The 16685-nt window shown below is 40.3% G+C and overlaps 1 protein-coding gene across 1 annotated transcript; it reads right to left on the bottom strand.

Moving 5' to 3' along the window:
* Positions 1-7172: 7172 nt before the first annotated feature.
* LOC117057339 (vomeronasal type-2 receptor 26-like) lies at positions 7173-15915 on the bottom strand. The gene is made up of 6 exons (XM_033168179.1): positions 15740-15915; positions 14949-15240; positions 13390-13521; positions 11161-11388; positions 9652-9778; positions 7173-8074 (listed from the first exon to the last, which is right to left on the bottom strand). Exons 1-6 carry the CDS (start codon positions 15913-15915, stop codon positions 7173-7175), a joined length of 1857 nt encoding a protein of 618 aa, XP_033024070.1.
* Between the last annotated feature and the right edge of the window lie 770 nt (positions 15916-16685).

Below are 16685 nucleotides of genomic sequence, written 5' to 3'. Positions count from 1 at the left end.
ACTCTGATGTATGATCTATTTGGGAAAGTGACCAAGTTGGTAATATCAAAGCCACCTGCTAACTCTCCATATTCATTGAATGTAATTTCATCCCCAGCACTGTTGTTGAATGAGATTCTCTGCAGGAATGAGTGGAGCTAAGTGGAAAGAGAATCAAAAAGTTTATAATGCATTCTAATAGTCTGATTAAGATTGTTGGATAGCATCCCTAGATGGAATCCAATCCTTTTCCTCTAGGAGTTAAACACTTCAGTTCACAATGGAATGAAATAGTTCAGTTGCACATACAGGAGGAGTGGGAAACAATGAATCTGTCTCAATTCAACAGTCAAGAGGCTTCCATAAAGAAATGTGAAGGAGAGTTAAGCCTGTAGACCTGTTTGCTTTGCATCAACCTTTGTCAAAACCCAAGAAGGGAAGGAATTTGAGAAGTCAAGTAAGTGATGAGATGGGAGTTCATGTTCTCAAAACATAGGAACGCAATATGAGAACGTCTGACTGGACCTTTCCTTAGTTGATAGAGTGGACTTGAGAATTGGTGTTAGGGACTGACTGGATGCAGAGGAATGGTTAGAGGCACCAGCTGGGGACCCCCAAGCTACCACCACGGAAAGAAGGTTTAGAGCCAGGGGATTGGTGGTGGGATGACAAGGAGTGGTCAATGGCAGAAGAGGGAGCAGACTAGGAAGAGGAGGTGCCAGGAACTGAAGAGGCAACAGGGTTAAGGGAGCAGGAAGAGGCACACAGCAATCAAGGCTCAGAGGCAGAAGAGGAGGATGTAGAGAAGGAGGATCTAGTGACAGTGATCAAATAGTTGCTAACCTCTTCTGGGGAGCAGGTGATCAGGCTAGGTTGGGCTTTAGCAACCAGAAACCCCTGGCATTGGGCAGAGAGGGAAAGATCAGGAGTCAGGGAAGGGCCTTCCAGGACATGCCCAAGCAGCGGAAGCTCCCTGATTGACTGTTTTCTCTTGCACAGGATGAGGATCCCCAGAGAAGACAGTGCCTGGGGTTGGGGTCCTGGTTGTGATCCTTCAGAATTATGGGCCTGGGGCCATGCGTTCCTGGCCCCCAACTTTACACCACTGGGTAACTAGACAGGTTAGAGAGACAGGGACAATTGCGGAGGGATTTGGAGAGAAAACAGAGGGGTTTGCAGTGTGTAGGAGGTGGTTGCCACAGCTTCACTTAAGTGTAGTTATTGGTATACTTTTTTTGGCCAAATCATTTTTATTAAATTTCCAATTATAATTATCACATCAAATATTCCAATTTTACATATAAATATGATCCAAATAATCCATATATATCCAAATACACTGCCATATTATTAATTTTATATGACTTCCCATGCTTCAGACTATCAGGAGTCTTAATGTCGAATTTCCATTGCCTTCCATAGTCCTATCCAATATCTTCAGGTCACTTTCTGATGTTGTCCTTCGTTCTTTTTTCAGGCCACTGGGTTGATCCAACAAGCGAGATAAAACAGCCAAAAATAATCATTTCTGTGTGGATTTTATGTTTGTAGTCTTTTTCTATAAATTGCAGCTCCACCTGACACACTAGTATTTCTTAAGTCCGAACCCAAAAGTTCTTACTGCAGCAGCCGCCATTTTAACACAGCCCCGAAAAAATCCATACAATGCGTTCTGCTTAATATTTTTTTCAAACCGACTACACCAAAAGCCTTTCCAGGGGAGATTGCCTGTCACTGTAAGTTCATATACAGTATAAAGATGAATTAATTTTGGCTTCTTTCCCCCTTTGATTTCAATGGTTCACAGCCCGTTCTTCGACATGACGGTTTCTAATTAAAACTGCATCATAAATCAGAGCCAGACATTTCCAGGACACCGGCCAAAGTTCTTATAACAAAAAGAAAACATCCATTGGCAAGGGGATGCTCTGCCAATTAATAGATTGAAGCACCTTTTTATCCTCTTCCAAACTGCTTCGAAATGTAACTTCTGATTTATAGGAATGGTATTGTTTATCTCTTACTTTCATTTCCACAGTTTATATTTTAGGAACCATATATGTCCACATATATCACACTTTTAAACTTTCCAATCTCGCTTGTTCTGAATGGTGAAAACAGCTCTTCTGGGGGGGGGGGGTTGCCCATTAATGAATTATTATAAAGCAAAGTACAGTAACAAAAGAAGGGGCTCCCCCCCTTTTCGTTCCGTTCCCACATACCGATAAGGAGTTGAAATCTTCTTCCTCTTGGTCTTTCTTCTCTTCTCAGTGGCTGGATTATTTAGCAAAATACTTTTTCTCCTTGTTGTCTGAAGCATGTCCAAAACTTATTATCTAATTATTCATTTTAGTATTGGAACTCGAGCACCAGCGGGGTGGCCTCAGGGAGGGTCGAATTCTCTCGGGGGCTTTCCACCCCAAAGGCCCCCCTGCTCCTTCTTCCTCAGAATTCGGAGCAGAGTTTATGGGCATCCGCGGGTGAGGCAGTGTCTTCCCATAGTCCTGGGAAGATTTGGGAGGCTGCATACACCCATCACAGCCATCAATTACCCCGTGAGAATTAGAACGATGTTATAATCAACCATCACCCATCTGCGCTCGAGCAGAAGTCAGTTGTTGGTATACTGTTGCCTATGAAAGCCTGTGTCGTCTAAAGTCAGTTTACTATAATTACACGAAATATTATAATTCCCATCACTGATACAATAGAATTACTCTATGTTTATATTTAATTTTTTGTTCTATTATTTCTTTCTTGATAATTATATGCCAACACATAATAAAGCAATGCAGTGAATACAATGCAGTAACAGGAAAATATACCTGCCAAGGTTCTACATATTGAGGAGAGAGTTTTCCCATAGCCCTTCTTCCTTTGTGGATGGTTTCAGCCAGCTGCTTTCTATTTAAGGCATGTGCCAAAGCATGGACAGCATTATAGATACTGTAGCTGTGGCCAGTCATGCTCATTTCAAAAAATGGTGCAGGGAGGCTCTCCAGCATCTCTTCTCCAGTACACATGGTTCTTGAGAGAGTGAAATTTGAAAGTGAACAACTGAATGCAACTTCCCAGAAATCTTTGATAAAACCATCTGTCTCTTTCCAATGAGGATGTATACTCTGAAGAAAGTCTTTAAAGTTGTGAATCTCCTTGAAGTGAATTGCAAAGGATATCGCACCATGGAATATTTGTATATTAATATAAATTTTTTGAAGGCTATCTAATATGAAATCAATTTGGGTAGTTGTAATCCAAACTTTTCCTTCACGGGACTTCTTATGAAGAAATACTAGTTGAGTTATCTCCATTATATTTAAAGCATTTGACAACCATATAATAAATCTGCTTTCTCCATATACAAGGATTGCATTGGCACTGCTGGTTGGGAAAGCTGGTAACAAAATCCTTGAGTCATCCAGCATTTCTAGTTTGTTACTGTTATGATTTATATTGAATTGAAGTCTTTCTGTGAATGCCGAACAGATTCCATTCTGGAAAAACATTTTTTCAATTGTCTGTAAGAAACGGTCCCCAGCTTCATTAGCTGGAGTGATGAGCCCGACCCATTTCCATCCAAAATGCAGAAGTAACTGGATAATTCCCCGATACTGAAGGTCTTCATTGGGGACTATGCGGTAAAAGGAAGGGAATGTGGTTCCATCATTTATGCCTGGTTCAAATGAACCATATGAAATCTGGAAAAAGCAAAAGCCAAATGTTTCTAAGTGGAAACAAGAACTCAAGATATTCCATTTTATTTAAATATAAACACACACACACACACACACACACACACAGAGAGAGAGAGAGAGAGAGAGAGAGAGAGAGAGAGAGAGAGAGAGAGAGAGGAGATATATATATCCCAAATGGACAAGTTTAGGGACAACACAAACCCCAGCTTACATAGAAACAAAGAGATAATTTTGCTCAGTGGTTTCTGTAGATATTTATTGTTTTTATTATGACATCATCACAGCTTCATACTTCTGCACATTGATTGCTTCCAAGTAGAAAGGAGCATTTATGAAGGCTCATGTTAATATACTAAGTGGATGATTAAACAAAACTCCAAGGAGGCAGTGGAGTGATAGAAATTGTTGATCATGTGCTTTTGCTCTCTAACCTTTGTAATGATTGTAGGGAGTGGTTGATTTTTAAGAGGAGAAACATTTTTAGTTAGTGTGTTCTCAGTTATTTTTGCCTATGAAGCCAATGTCAATGTCATCATTTAGAAGCTCACAGGAAGCCAGTGCTGTGCTTTCAAGATTGATGCATATGAACCAGTCTAGGTGCCTCATTTACAAACCTGGCAGCTTTACAGAAATCTTCTATTACAGCTATTAAACACAAATTGTCCTTGTTACACACATTGTTGGATATGCATATTATGCCCCTTTTACTTTGTCCATTTCCCCACTCCATATATATGAATCAGTAGATTCCTAATGCAAGGAAAACATGCAATCTCTGTTTTTCAAAACCCATATTCTACCTGTGGAATCTTGAAAAGACCTAAGACGTTTGCCATGCACCAGGAGGTATCAGAGCTAAGGCCCCCAATGACTCCTATTATGTTTTTCTGGATGCCACACCTGTAGTTGGGAACAAAGTGATGTGATTTGAAAAGCAGGTCCAGAGTGTTTCGGTAGGTCATTTTTGAATCAAAATAGCTATCATAGATGTGGAACCCGAGAGAGACATTGGGCAGCATCCTGGGATTCTTGTTGATCTCATCAACAGCAAACACCAAAGCAAGGATGTGCTGGTAGAACTTTGTCACCACCCTGCAAATGAAGTGAGATTTTGTTTGATGGGGAAATTGAACAGTGCCCAGAATCTAGATATGAGAGATTCACCTGCCTGCCGATAAAGAGAGAATGAAGCCAGAAAAGTTTATGCACTTATTTAGGCAATAAAATGATACTGTGTCATTTAAAAAGTTGTTACACATTTCTTCGATATCTTCAACAACCCTTGTTGTTGTAGAGATTTCTAATAAAACCTCTCCACACATATAAAAAATAAAGTTCTAAAGCTATCCCCCCCCCAGTAAATCAAAGTTATTTTCAATTTGATACAGCATATAAGGAATAGATAAAATAATGCTAATTACCGGATACTTACAGTGGGGTATCATCGAAGTCCTGGGAAGGGTGTTTCTTGAAGGATAATTGGGGGACTATGTAATAGATATGAGATGCCATTGCACCGATGACCAGGTCACCTGACTCATGCCACTCGTGTGGAACATGAGCAGGATTACCAGTTGTGCATTTAGCACTTTGTACTTGGGACACCATATTGGGGAGCAGCAGAAGCAGCAGGAGCAACATCCTGATGGCAAATACCCTTGTGTGCATGGACTCCCCTGCTTCTCTCTACAGTATTATTACTCTCCTCCACCTGATCTGAATGAGAAAAATTGGGTGGCAGCTGACTCTGTCAATTTGGTACTTTAAGGGACACGTACCCACCTTATTGTTAACCTGAACACTGCCACAACAGAAAGCCTTGGATGCCAAATAAGATGCAGAGGTTTGATGTGAAAGAGGGAAACTGATAACTGATAAGTAACAGAGGCCAGCCTAGTAGTCTATGGAGCACTGAGGAGCTTATAATCATTTCAGGCTTGCTTGTTGATTCTTTTTCCCCACTGTGACATCTGGAGGATCAGCCAGCTGGATTGATGATTGTAATTTTTATAATGATAGGGGAAAGATTAACTTGTGCAGTGTTTATGGATTATACGGCACATCAGCAATAGGGAAACTGCTAAAAATTACCATTATTAATTTTTTTTATTGATTTCCCAATATTATTCCAATAGCAGCCTAATTATAATAATGCCAATCCTTTAAATGTCAAATTATATAATTTAATTAAACTGCCCCTCTTGCATGCTGGATCTGATGTCTTCATTCTTTTACATAATTTCTGCTTTCAGCTATGTTAATAATTTTCATTACATTCCATGCTAAAAAAATAATCCCTTCTATAACAGCTACAGTCTTGTGATTTCTATTTGTGTTGGTATGTTAGGTAATTCATATAAAGTTTCAAGTGAGGAACTCTAACTGCATTCCTTATTCTTTCCTGCCTGTGACAGGTTTCCCCCATGATATTTTCCCGTCCATATATGCTATTGTATCCTTCATTCCTACAGCGGTTGATGGTTCCCATCATGCCCTGGGAGAAGCAGGTATCCCACAGCTTCCAAAAGTCACTGCATCACTTTGTCCTGTGATTCAGCTTCCAGTAAAAAAGCGGTGTTCACCATTTCTCCCAGCCTAGGAAGAATGGTCTGAACCCAGACTGCAGATAATTAATCCAAAAACTTCTATTCCCGCAGCTGGGAGACTGGAAGCCGGACTTGCCAATGTAATTATATTTGTCACATCACAAAATCACAGGTAAGGAATGAACCTACAAGGTCATCTAGTTCACTTCTTCCTATGGCAGAATATCTAGAGTTGAGCTGGCCCCATCCTTTCCCCACTTCCTAATTTGTTAGAATGGGGGTATCCATCCCTCTCCCACCTACGTAACACTGATCAGACATGGTTTTCCATCACCCTAACTGAATTGTGGCAGCAATTCTGGAGAGCATCCAAGCCTTATCAAGATGTGGGGACCCTGGATAATACACATCAATAGACTTTAGAAACAACACGTCTGTATTCTCTGAAGCCATTTGGTATGCTTGAGATATTCTCTGCCACAACTCTTTTAATCTGGTTAGAAGTGTAATTCAGAAGACTAAAAGCCTTGTCCTGTTAGGGTTAGTAATATCCTATGTGTTTCCCTCCACATATTGTTAAATATGTCTGCTATTTTCGTTTTAAAAACTATTTTAAAAAACAAGGAAAAAATGGCTGTTTTAAACTTCTCCTTCTTCTATTCCCTAGCTGTCTGGTGTGAGGGAAATAAAGAATGTAGAGCCCTCAATTCTTTCACAATATATTATGCTTCTGGTACCCTGTGTTGTCTTCAACACAAATTTGAAGATTACAAGAAATAATTGATAAGAGACTTTTTATTAATAATCAAACACTCATATATGTACACCATTGGCAGACAAAAAAGTTAAGAAGCAAACTCTAAAAATATCCAGAGTAGTGACTCGGAAATTGATACCAGCCAGCAAGTCCATGTAGCCCCAGACCCAACAGAACCATAAATTCTTCTGTCATTTATAACTTTCTTTGTGTTAGCTGCTCTTTGTTGTTCAGTTCAGGCCTCACCACAATGATGTAGCATTTAGGGGCAAAAATGCAAGCCAGTAACCCAGCACCAGAAGCAAAGATGGAGAAGATCTCCACAGCCACCATATATTTCCCTCTGGTGCTCAGGTAGGTGGGAATGAAGGAGAGCCAAACACTGCAGAAGACCAGCATGCTGAAGGTGATGAACTTGGCTTCGTTGAAAGTGTCAGGCAACTTCCTGGCTAGGAAGGCCACAGTGAAGCTGACAGTGGCCAGGAAGCCCATATAGCCCAAAACACAATAGAACAAGGGGACTGACCCTTCATTACAAAGAAATATGATTTCTTCCGTCATTGAGTGCATGTCCACATCTGGGAATGGGGGAGAGGTTGCCAGCCAGAGGACACAGATTCCTACTTGAACAATGGAGCAGGAAAGGACAATGGAATAAGCCAGTTCTTTGCCTACCCATTTCCTCATATTGGTTCCCGGTTTGGTAGCCATGAATGCCAAAACCACCAGTATGGTTTTGGCTAAAATGCTGGAGAGGGCCACAGAAAAGATAATGCCAAAAGCGTTTTGTCGGAGAAGGCAAGTCACCTTATTAGGTTTTCCAATGAACAACAAAGAAGAGAGGAAACACAAGAGGAGGGAGATAAGGAGACCATAGGTGAGGCTTCGGTTGTTGGCTTTGACTATGGCTGTATTGCGATGCTTAATGAAGATGCCGAGCACCAGAATTGTGATCAGAGAGAATAAAAGTGCAGAGAAAGTAGAAACAATGGCCAAGGTTTCATCAAAGGCTAGGAAGTTGGGAATCTTAGGAATGCATAGATCCTGGCCCTTGTTTGGATACTGATCTGCTGGGCAACTGACACAGGTTTCCATGCCTGAAAACAAACAAACAATGTGTGACAATTTGAAACAACCTTAACTCACCTTACAATTTTTCTCATCATTAGTCCATCTAGCATATTGTTTTCTACCTGGGCTGGGTGTTCATCAGTATGCAGATGACACCCAGCTCTCTTTCAAATCAGAACCAGTGAAGGCGATGAAGGTCCTGTGTGAGTACCTGGAGGCGGTTGGAGGATGGATGGCAGCTAACATATTGAGGTTGAATCCTGACAAGACAGAAGTTCTGTTTTTCGGGGACAGGAGGTGGGCAGGTGTGGAGGACTCCCTGGTCCTGAATGGGGTAACTGTGCCCCTGAAGGACCCGGTGCGCAGCCTGGGAGTCATTTTGGACTCACAGCTCTCCATGGAGGCACAGGTTAATTCTGTGTCCAGGGCGGCAGTCTAGCAGCTCCATCTGGTACGCAGGCTGAGACCCTACCTGCCGCGGACTGTCTCGCCGGAATGGTGCATGCTCTGGTTATCTCCTGCTTGGACTACTTCAATGAGCTCTATGTGGGGCTACCTTTGAAGGTGACCCGGAAACTGCAATTAATCCAGAATGCGGCAGCTAGACTGGTGACTGGGAGTGGCCGCCGGGACCACATAACACCGGTCCTGAGAGATCTACATTGGCTCCCAGTACGTTTCCGAGCACAATTCAAAGTGTTGGTGCTGACCTTTAAAGCCCTAAATGGCCTTGGTCCTGTATACCTGAAGGAGCGTCTCCACCCCCATCGTTCAGTCCGGACACTGAGATCCAGCGCCGAGGGCCTTCTGGCAGTTCCCTCACTGCGAGATGCAAAACTACAGGGAACCAGGCAGAGGGCCTTCTCAGTAGTGGCGCCCGTCCTGTGGAACGCCCTCCCAGCAGAGGTCAAAGAGATAAGCAACTACTTGGCATTCAGAAAATACCTGAAGGCAGCCCTGTTTAGGGAAGTTTTTAATCTGTGATATTTTAATGTATTTTAATATTTGTTGGAAGCCGCCCAGAGTGGTTGGGGGGACCCGGCCAGATGGGTGGGGTACAAATATTATTATTATTATTATTATTATTATTATTATTATTATTATTATTATTAACTTCCAGCCCAAATGTCTTCCCACTTGATGCATCAACAATAAAACTCATGTATGAAATCTGGAATTTTTACACCGAGGACATCTGTTTTTATTGCCCTCCTTCCTTTTTCTTAAAACTACATATACTGTGCAGAACATGAGAAATACATTACAGCTAAGATCTTTGAAGCCCAGAAAGATGAGGTAGATGTCATTTTCACCCTCCCATAAAACAACCTAAGTCTTGGAGCAGAAACCACCACTTCTATTCACCCTTGATTTTGCAGACGTTGGAGGTGAAATATATTGCCTACAATTTAAATATTTTTCTTCAAGCCATTTGAAATATAAGGTTACTTCGAAGTTATCTATAAAAAATGAGATCAACGCATCAATTTAATTTAAACCTTCCCTCATTCAGCGGTTTAATAACCATGGAATTGCCAGTGAGCCCAGAGCTTACAAAAATAAAATGCATTGTTTGGTATTGTCTTAAGATGACACTGTCCACCTTTCTCATTTGAGACCATTCCTTCTGGACATGGATCACAATCATAGCAGCAAAACTTCTTCCCCTCCTTCTTTTTCTTCCCGTATCCAGAATGGCAGATGTCATTACATAAAGAAGGGGGTGGCACCTATCCAAAGAGGTAGGAAGAGATAAACATTTTGGGGGATTTATCTAGTATCTAATATCAGCATATTTTACAGTAAATACAAGGACTAACAATGAGAAATATATGATCCATATGTGCACAGGTGTAACATTCGGTGTGGTAAAGAGCTGTTCCTCTAAGCATTATACAAACTCAAGAAAACTGGAATATTCATACGTAGACCATTCACCCTTACAGCTGTGACAGAATTCAGTCTAATTTCACCTCTCAACCTAACTGCATTTTCTTCAAGGATTTCACATATGTTCTTTGTTGTGACTTAAGGAGTTGGGAATTAAAGGTACCCTGTTACAGTGGTTGTGTTCGTACCTGCAAGGGTCACTATGAGAAACTAGTACTAGGAAACAACACCATGGTTTTTGGGCTAGGGTGTCCCAATAGGACCCATTCTGTGTTTTGTTGCCATTTATTATCTGTATGAAACTCTTCAGAATCATATCCTCGGATCCAGAACACAGTGTCATCTGTATGCTGATGATCTGCAGCTCTATCCCTCCATTCCATTTTTAAATGACAGGAGGTGGTGAAGGTACTGGACAGGTGTCTGGAGAGAGTGATGGATTGGATGGGATCTGAATCCTGATAAGAGGGAAATGCTTTGGGTATGTGCTTCCTACTCCTGACCTGTTCAGGGAGAAGTTCTTAAGCCTGGGAGGACTCCTTGAGTCTAACTCACCACTAGAGTCTTAAGTTGCTTCTGTGGCTAGGAGGGCTTACTTCCACCTTAGAACTATTCACCAGCTACAACTGCTCCTAGATGTATGCACCCTGAAATTAGCATCATATAAACTCAAGAATATTACAATGTTCCTCCTCATCCCAAACAATGATATAGCTAGCTTAGTCTTCAATCTAATGCCACTAATTGAAGATTTGCTGCAGGGAATCCACAAACAAGAATGTTGGCCAATGCTGGACTCTCTGGTAGCTGTTGTTCCTTCTTAGTGTGAGATGTCTTCTGTGCCTGTTGATGTTTTGGTATTGTGGCTCCTTTTTATGTACTGATAGATCTTACAGTATTTCTTATAGGACAGTGTTTTCTCCTAGATGGCTTATAGGCATAAAATAAATTTCAGTCTCACATGCAGTATCTTATCATGCATACAGTCGAGCAGGCCGGGCCTCAGAAGCTGAAGGTGCAAACATAGAGGAAAACTCACCCTTACCAATAGAGGACCTCTCCATCAAAGTAGTATTCATGCGGATTGAAATCTTCTTATTTTAAGTCAATATTTCAATAGTGAATATCAAAGTTAATAATGTGTTACGTTCTTTTGTTCCATCCCATTTTGTGGATAGCCACAAATTATGGCATTTTAGGGCCTGTGCCATTATTCCCATACCTGAGTGAAGCCTCTGTGCCATTTGATTCTGTCTTCATTAATGGTGAGCTCTTTGCCAGAAGGGGCCTGAGGATCCAATCTTCCCACTTTGACCCTGATGTATGATCTATTTGGGAAAGTGACCAAGTTGGTAATATCAAGGCCACCTGCTAACTCTCCATATTCATTTAGCGTAATTTCATCCCCAGCACTGTTGTTGAATGAGATTCTCTGCAGGAATGAGTGGAGCTAAGAGGAAAGAGAATCAAAAAGTTTATAAAGCATTCTAATAGTCTGATTAAGATTGTTGGATAGCATCCATTGATGGAATCAAATCCTTTCCCTCGAGGAGTTAACCGTTTCAGTTCACAATGGGGAGCATCCATATTTCAGTTGCACATACAGGAGGATTGGGAAATCATGAATCAATTCAGTTCAAGTCTCAATTCAACAGTCAAGAGGCTTCTATAAAGATATTTTAAGGACAGTTAAGCCTATAGATCTTGGGATCAGCCTTTGTCAAGATTCAAGAAAGGGAAGGAATTTGAGAAGTCAAGTAAGAGAAGAGATGGGAGTTCATGTTCTCAAAAAAATAGGAACGCCATATGAGAACGTCTGACTGGACCTTTCCATAGTTTATAGAGTGGACTTAAGCATTGTTGGTATACCATAGCTGGATATAGAGGAGAGGTAGGACTGGGCAACCCTCAAGGTTCAGAGCCAGGGGGTTGGTGGTTGGATGACAACGAGTGGTCATTGGCAGAATTGGGAGCAGACTGGAAGGAGCAGGTATCAGAAACAGAAGAGACAACATTGTTAAGGGAGTAGGAAGAGGCTGTGGCAGACTGCAATCCAGACTCAGAGGTAGAAGAGAAGAAGGGAGAAAAGCAGGGTCTAGAGTCAGTGATCACACAGTTGCTAGCCTCTTCTGGGGACCTACCAGTAAGACTTCAGTGCCCAGAAACCCCTGGTGGTGGGCATACAGGGAAAGATGAGGAGTCAGGGAAGGGCCTTCCAGGATGTGCCCAGTTAGTGGCAGCTCCCTGATGGGCTGCTCTTCTATTTTCTCCGGGATATGAGGATCCCTGCAAAAGCCAGTGCCTGGGGTTGGGGTCCTGGTTGTGCTCCCTCAGAATTATGCTTCCAGGGCCATGGGCCCCAGGGCCCCAATCTTACACCACTGGGTAACTGGACAGGTAAGAGAGACAGAGAGAATTGGGGAGGGATATGGGGAGAAAACGGAGGGTTTTGCAGTGTGAAGGAGATGGTTGGCAAAGCTTCAGTTACCTGTAGTTGTTGGTAGTCTGTTGCTTCTGAAAGTCTGTGTCATCTAAAGTCTGTTTATTATCATTATAGGAAATACTCTAATTCCCATCTTTCATATAATAAATTTACTTAAGGTTTATTTTTAATTTCTTAAGTTTTATTCTTTTATTTCTTTACTGATGATTAAATGCCAACTCACGTAATGTATCAATGCAGTGAATGATTTGTAAGATGGAACAATACCTGCCAAGGATCTACATATTGAGGAGAGATTCTTCCCATAGCCTTTCTTCTTTTGCTGATTTCTCCAGTCAGCTGCTTTCTATTTAAAGCATGTGCCAAAGCATAGACAGCATTATAGATACTGTAGCTGTGGCCAGTCATGCTCATTTCAAAAAATGGTGCAGGAAGGCTCTCCAGCATTTCTTCTCCAGTACACAGGGTAGTTGAGCTAGTGGTATTTGGAAGTGAACAACTGAATGCATCTTCCCAGAAATCTTTGATAAAACCATCTGTCTCTGTCCAATGAGGACGTATACTCTGAATAAAATCTTTAAAGTTGTGAATCTCCTTGAAGTGAATTGCAAAAGAGATAGCACCATGGAGCATTTGTATATCAACATCAATACTTTTTTGAAGGCTATGTAATAGGAAATCAATTTGGGTAGTTGTAATCCATACTTTTCCTTCTCGAGACTTCTTATGAAGAAATAGTAGCTGAGTTAACTTCATTACCTTTAAAACAGATGACAACCATATAATAAATCTACTTTCTCCGTATACAAGAACTGCATTGGCTTTGCTGGTTGTGAAAGTTGGTAACAAAATCCTTGTGTCTATCATTTCTAGTATGTTACTTTTATAATTTATATTGGGTTTAACTCTTTCTGTAAATGCTGAACAGATTCCATTCTTGAAAAACATTTGTTCAATTGTCTGTAAGAACCGTTCCCCAGCTTCGTTAGCTGGAGTCAAGAGCCCAACCCATTTCCATTCAAAATGCAGAAGTAACTGGATAATTCCGTGATACTGAAGGTCTTCATTGGGGACCATGCGGTAAAAGGAAGGGAACTTGGTTCCATCATTTATGGCGGGTTCAAATAAACCATATGAAATCTGGAAAAAGCAAAAGCCAAATTTTTCCAAGTGGAAACAAGAACTCATGATATTCCAATTTATTTAAATATAAACACACATACCCCATACATATATATTGAATATATATTGAATCTATATCCAAAGTTTACCAAGTTTAGGGACAGCACCCACCCCAACTTACAAAGAAAAACAGAGATACGTTTGCTCAGTGGTTTCTGTACATATTTACTGTTGTTATTATGACATCATCACAGCTTCATACTTGTACATATTGATTGTCTCTAAGTAGAGAGAAACATTTATCAAGGTTCATATTAATATACTAAGTGGATGATTGAACAGAACTCCAATTTGGAGGTGGAGGAATAGAAATTGTTGATCATGCTCCTTTGCTCCGTAACCTTTATAGCGTTTGTAGAGAGAGGTTGCTTCTGCATCTGCTAAAAACTCTCTTGGGAAGATATCTTGGGAAATCCTGAAGATCTCTGAGCACAATAAACCACATCATATAAAATATCAGAAAGATACAGAAAGACCATGCTAAACAGTTCCAGCAAAGATTAAAAGAACAAAAATGAAATCCAACAATGAACCAGAATAGCACAATACTGAAACCAGTACAGGTGAAACTTGAAAAATGAGAATATAGTGGAAAGGTTCATTTCTCTCAGTAATTCAACTTAGAAGGTGAAACTAATATATGAGATAGACTCATGACATGCAAAGCGAGATATGTCAAGCCTTTATTTGTTATAATTGTGATGATTATGGTGTACAGCTGATGAGAAACCCAAATTAACAATTTCAACTTTGGGGTTTTCACCCGCTGTACGCCATAATCATCACAATTATAACAAACAAAGGCTTGACATATCTCGCTTTGCATGTCATGAGTCTATCTCATATATTAAACTCCAGTAGCTAATGTAAACAATTGCTTACATAAATGTACTTTCCCACGATATTTTAATTTTTCGAGTTTCACCTGTATAGAACGCTCTCAAAAGACAGATGAGAGATGACAGAACAACAGCAAGCAAACAGTGTTTTCAATTAGCAACTGAAAGTGATTAAAATCATACTCTGGGAAAGGACTATCTTGATTTTTAAGGGGAGGGACATTTTTAGTTAATGTCTTCTGAGTAATTTTTGCTTATGAAGCCAATGTCAATGTCATATATTGAGTATCTCACAGGCAGCCAGTGCAATGCTTTCAGGATTGATGTATATCAACCAGTCTAGGTGCCTCATATACATACCTGGCAGCTTTAAAGAAATCTCCTATTATATCTATAAAACACAAATTGCCCTTGTTACAAACATTGTTGGATATGATTATTTTGGCTCTTTTATTTTGTCAACATTAACACTCCATATTTATGAATCAGTAGATACCCACTGTAAGGAAAGCATGAAATCTCTGTTTTTCAAAACCCATATTCTACCTGTGGCATCTTGAAAAGACCTAAGACGTTTGTCATGCACCAGGAGGTATCAGAGCTAAGGCCCCCAATGACTCCTATTACGTTTTTCTGGATGCCACACCTGTAGTTGGGAACAAAGTGATGTGATTTAAAGAGCAGGTCCAGTGTGTTTCGGTAGGTCATTTTTGAATCGTAATAGCTATCATAGATGTGGAACCCGAGAGAGACATTGGGCAGCATCCTGGGATTCTCGTTGATCTCATCAACAGCAAACACCAAAGCAAGGATGTGCTGGTAGAACTTTGTAATCACCCTGCAAATGAATTGAGTTAATGTTTAATGGGGAAATTAAAGACTGCACAATATCTAGATATGAGAAATCCACCTGCCTGCCAAAAAAGAGAGGACAAAGACAGGATAGTTTATTTATTTATTTAGGCAATAAAATAATACTGTGTCTTTAAAAAAGCTGTTGCACTTTTCTTCGATATCTTCAGCAACCCATGTTTGTTTTAACCACCTTGAAAATTTGGGTATCGTCAATAAAGTTGAGTACCACACTTCTGGCTAAGGGTTTGTCTTACGTTTTTATGACATCTCTTTTCTCTTTCTCATACTCTCTTTCGCTATCACTTTACAAAATTGAATTTTTTAAAAATCTTAATGTTCATAGCCTATGCACACAGAGATTTCTAATAAAATCTCTCCACATAAAATTCTAAAGCTATTTTTCCCCAGTCAATGAAAGTTATTTTCAGTCAGAAACAGCTTATAAGCAATAGATAAAATAATTTTAATTACTGGTTACTTACAGTGGGGTATCAATGAAGACCTGGGAAGGGTGTTTATTGAAGGATAAGTTGGGCAATATGTAATAGATATGAGATGCCATTGCACCAATGACCAGGTCACCTGACTCATGCCACTCGTGTGGAACATGAACAGGATTACCAGTTGTGCATTTAACACTTTGTACTTGGGACACCATATTGGGGAGCAGCAGAAGCAGCAGGAGCAACATCCTGATGCCAAATACCCTTGTGTGCATGGACTCCCCTGCTTCTCTCTACAGTATTATTACTCTCCTCCACCTGATCTGAACAAGACAAATAGGGTGGCAGCTGACTCTGTCAATTTGCCACTTTAAGGGACACATATCCACCTTATTGTTAACTTGAACACTGTCACAACAAAATGCCCTGGATGCCAAGCAAAATGCAGTTATATTATATGAAAGAGGGAAACTGGCAACTGATAAATAACAGAGGCCAGCCTAGTTGTCTATGGAGCATTAAGGCGCTTACAATCATTTCAGGCTTGCTTGTTGATTCTTTTTCCCTACTGTGACACCTGGAGGTTCAGTCAGGTAGATCGATTATTGTAATTTTAATAATGATAGGGGAGAGAATCACTTGTGCAGTGTTTTTGTATTCTATGGCGCATCAGTAGTAGGGAAACTACTAAAATATTACTATTATTATTTTTAAAATATATTTTTATTGATTTCCCAATATTGTTCCAATAGCAGCGTCATTTTAACAATGCCAATTTTATCTAATTAATGCAATTATGAATGCCAATTATTCAAATGTCAAATGATATAATTTAATTAACCTGGCTCCCTTGCATGCTGGATCTGATGGTTTCATTCTTCTACATAATTTCTGCTTTCCGCTATGTTAATAATTCTCATTACATTCCATGCAAATAAAAGAATCAGACATGGTTTTCCATCACCCTAAATGAATTGTGGCAGCA

Source organism: Lacerta agilis, chromosome 14 (genome assembly GCF_009819535.1).
Source record: "Lacerta agilis isolate rLacAgi1 chromosome 14, rLacAgi1.pri, whole genome shotgun sequence".
Classification (NCBI taxonomy): Eukaryota; Metazoa; Chordata; class Lepidosauria; order Squamata; family Lacertidae; genus Lacerta; species Lacerta agilis.
Note: the sequence above shows the minus strand (reverse complement) of the source record. Positions and strands in the feature narration are given on the sequence as shown.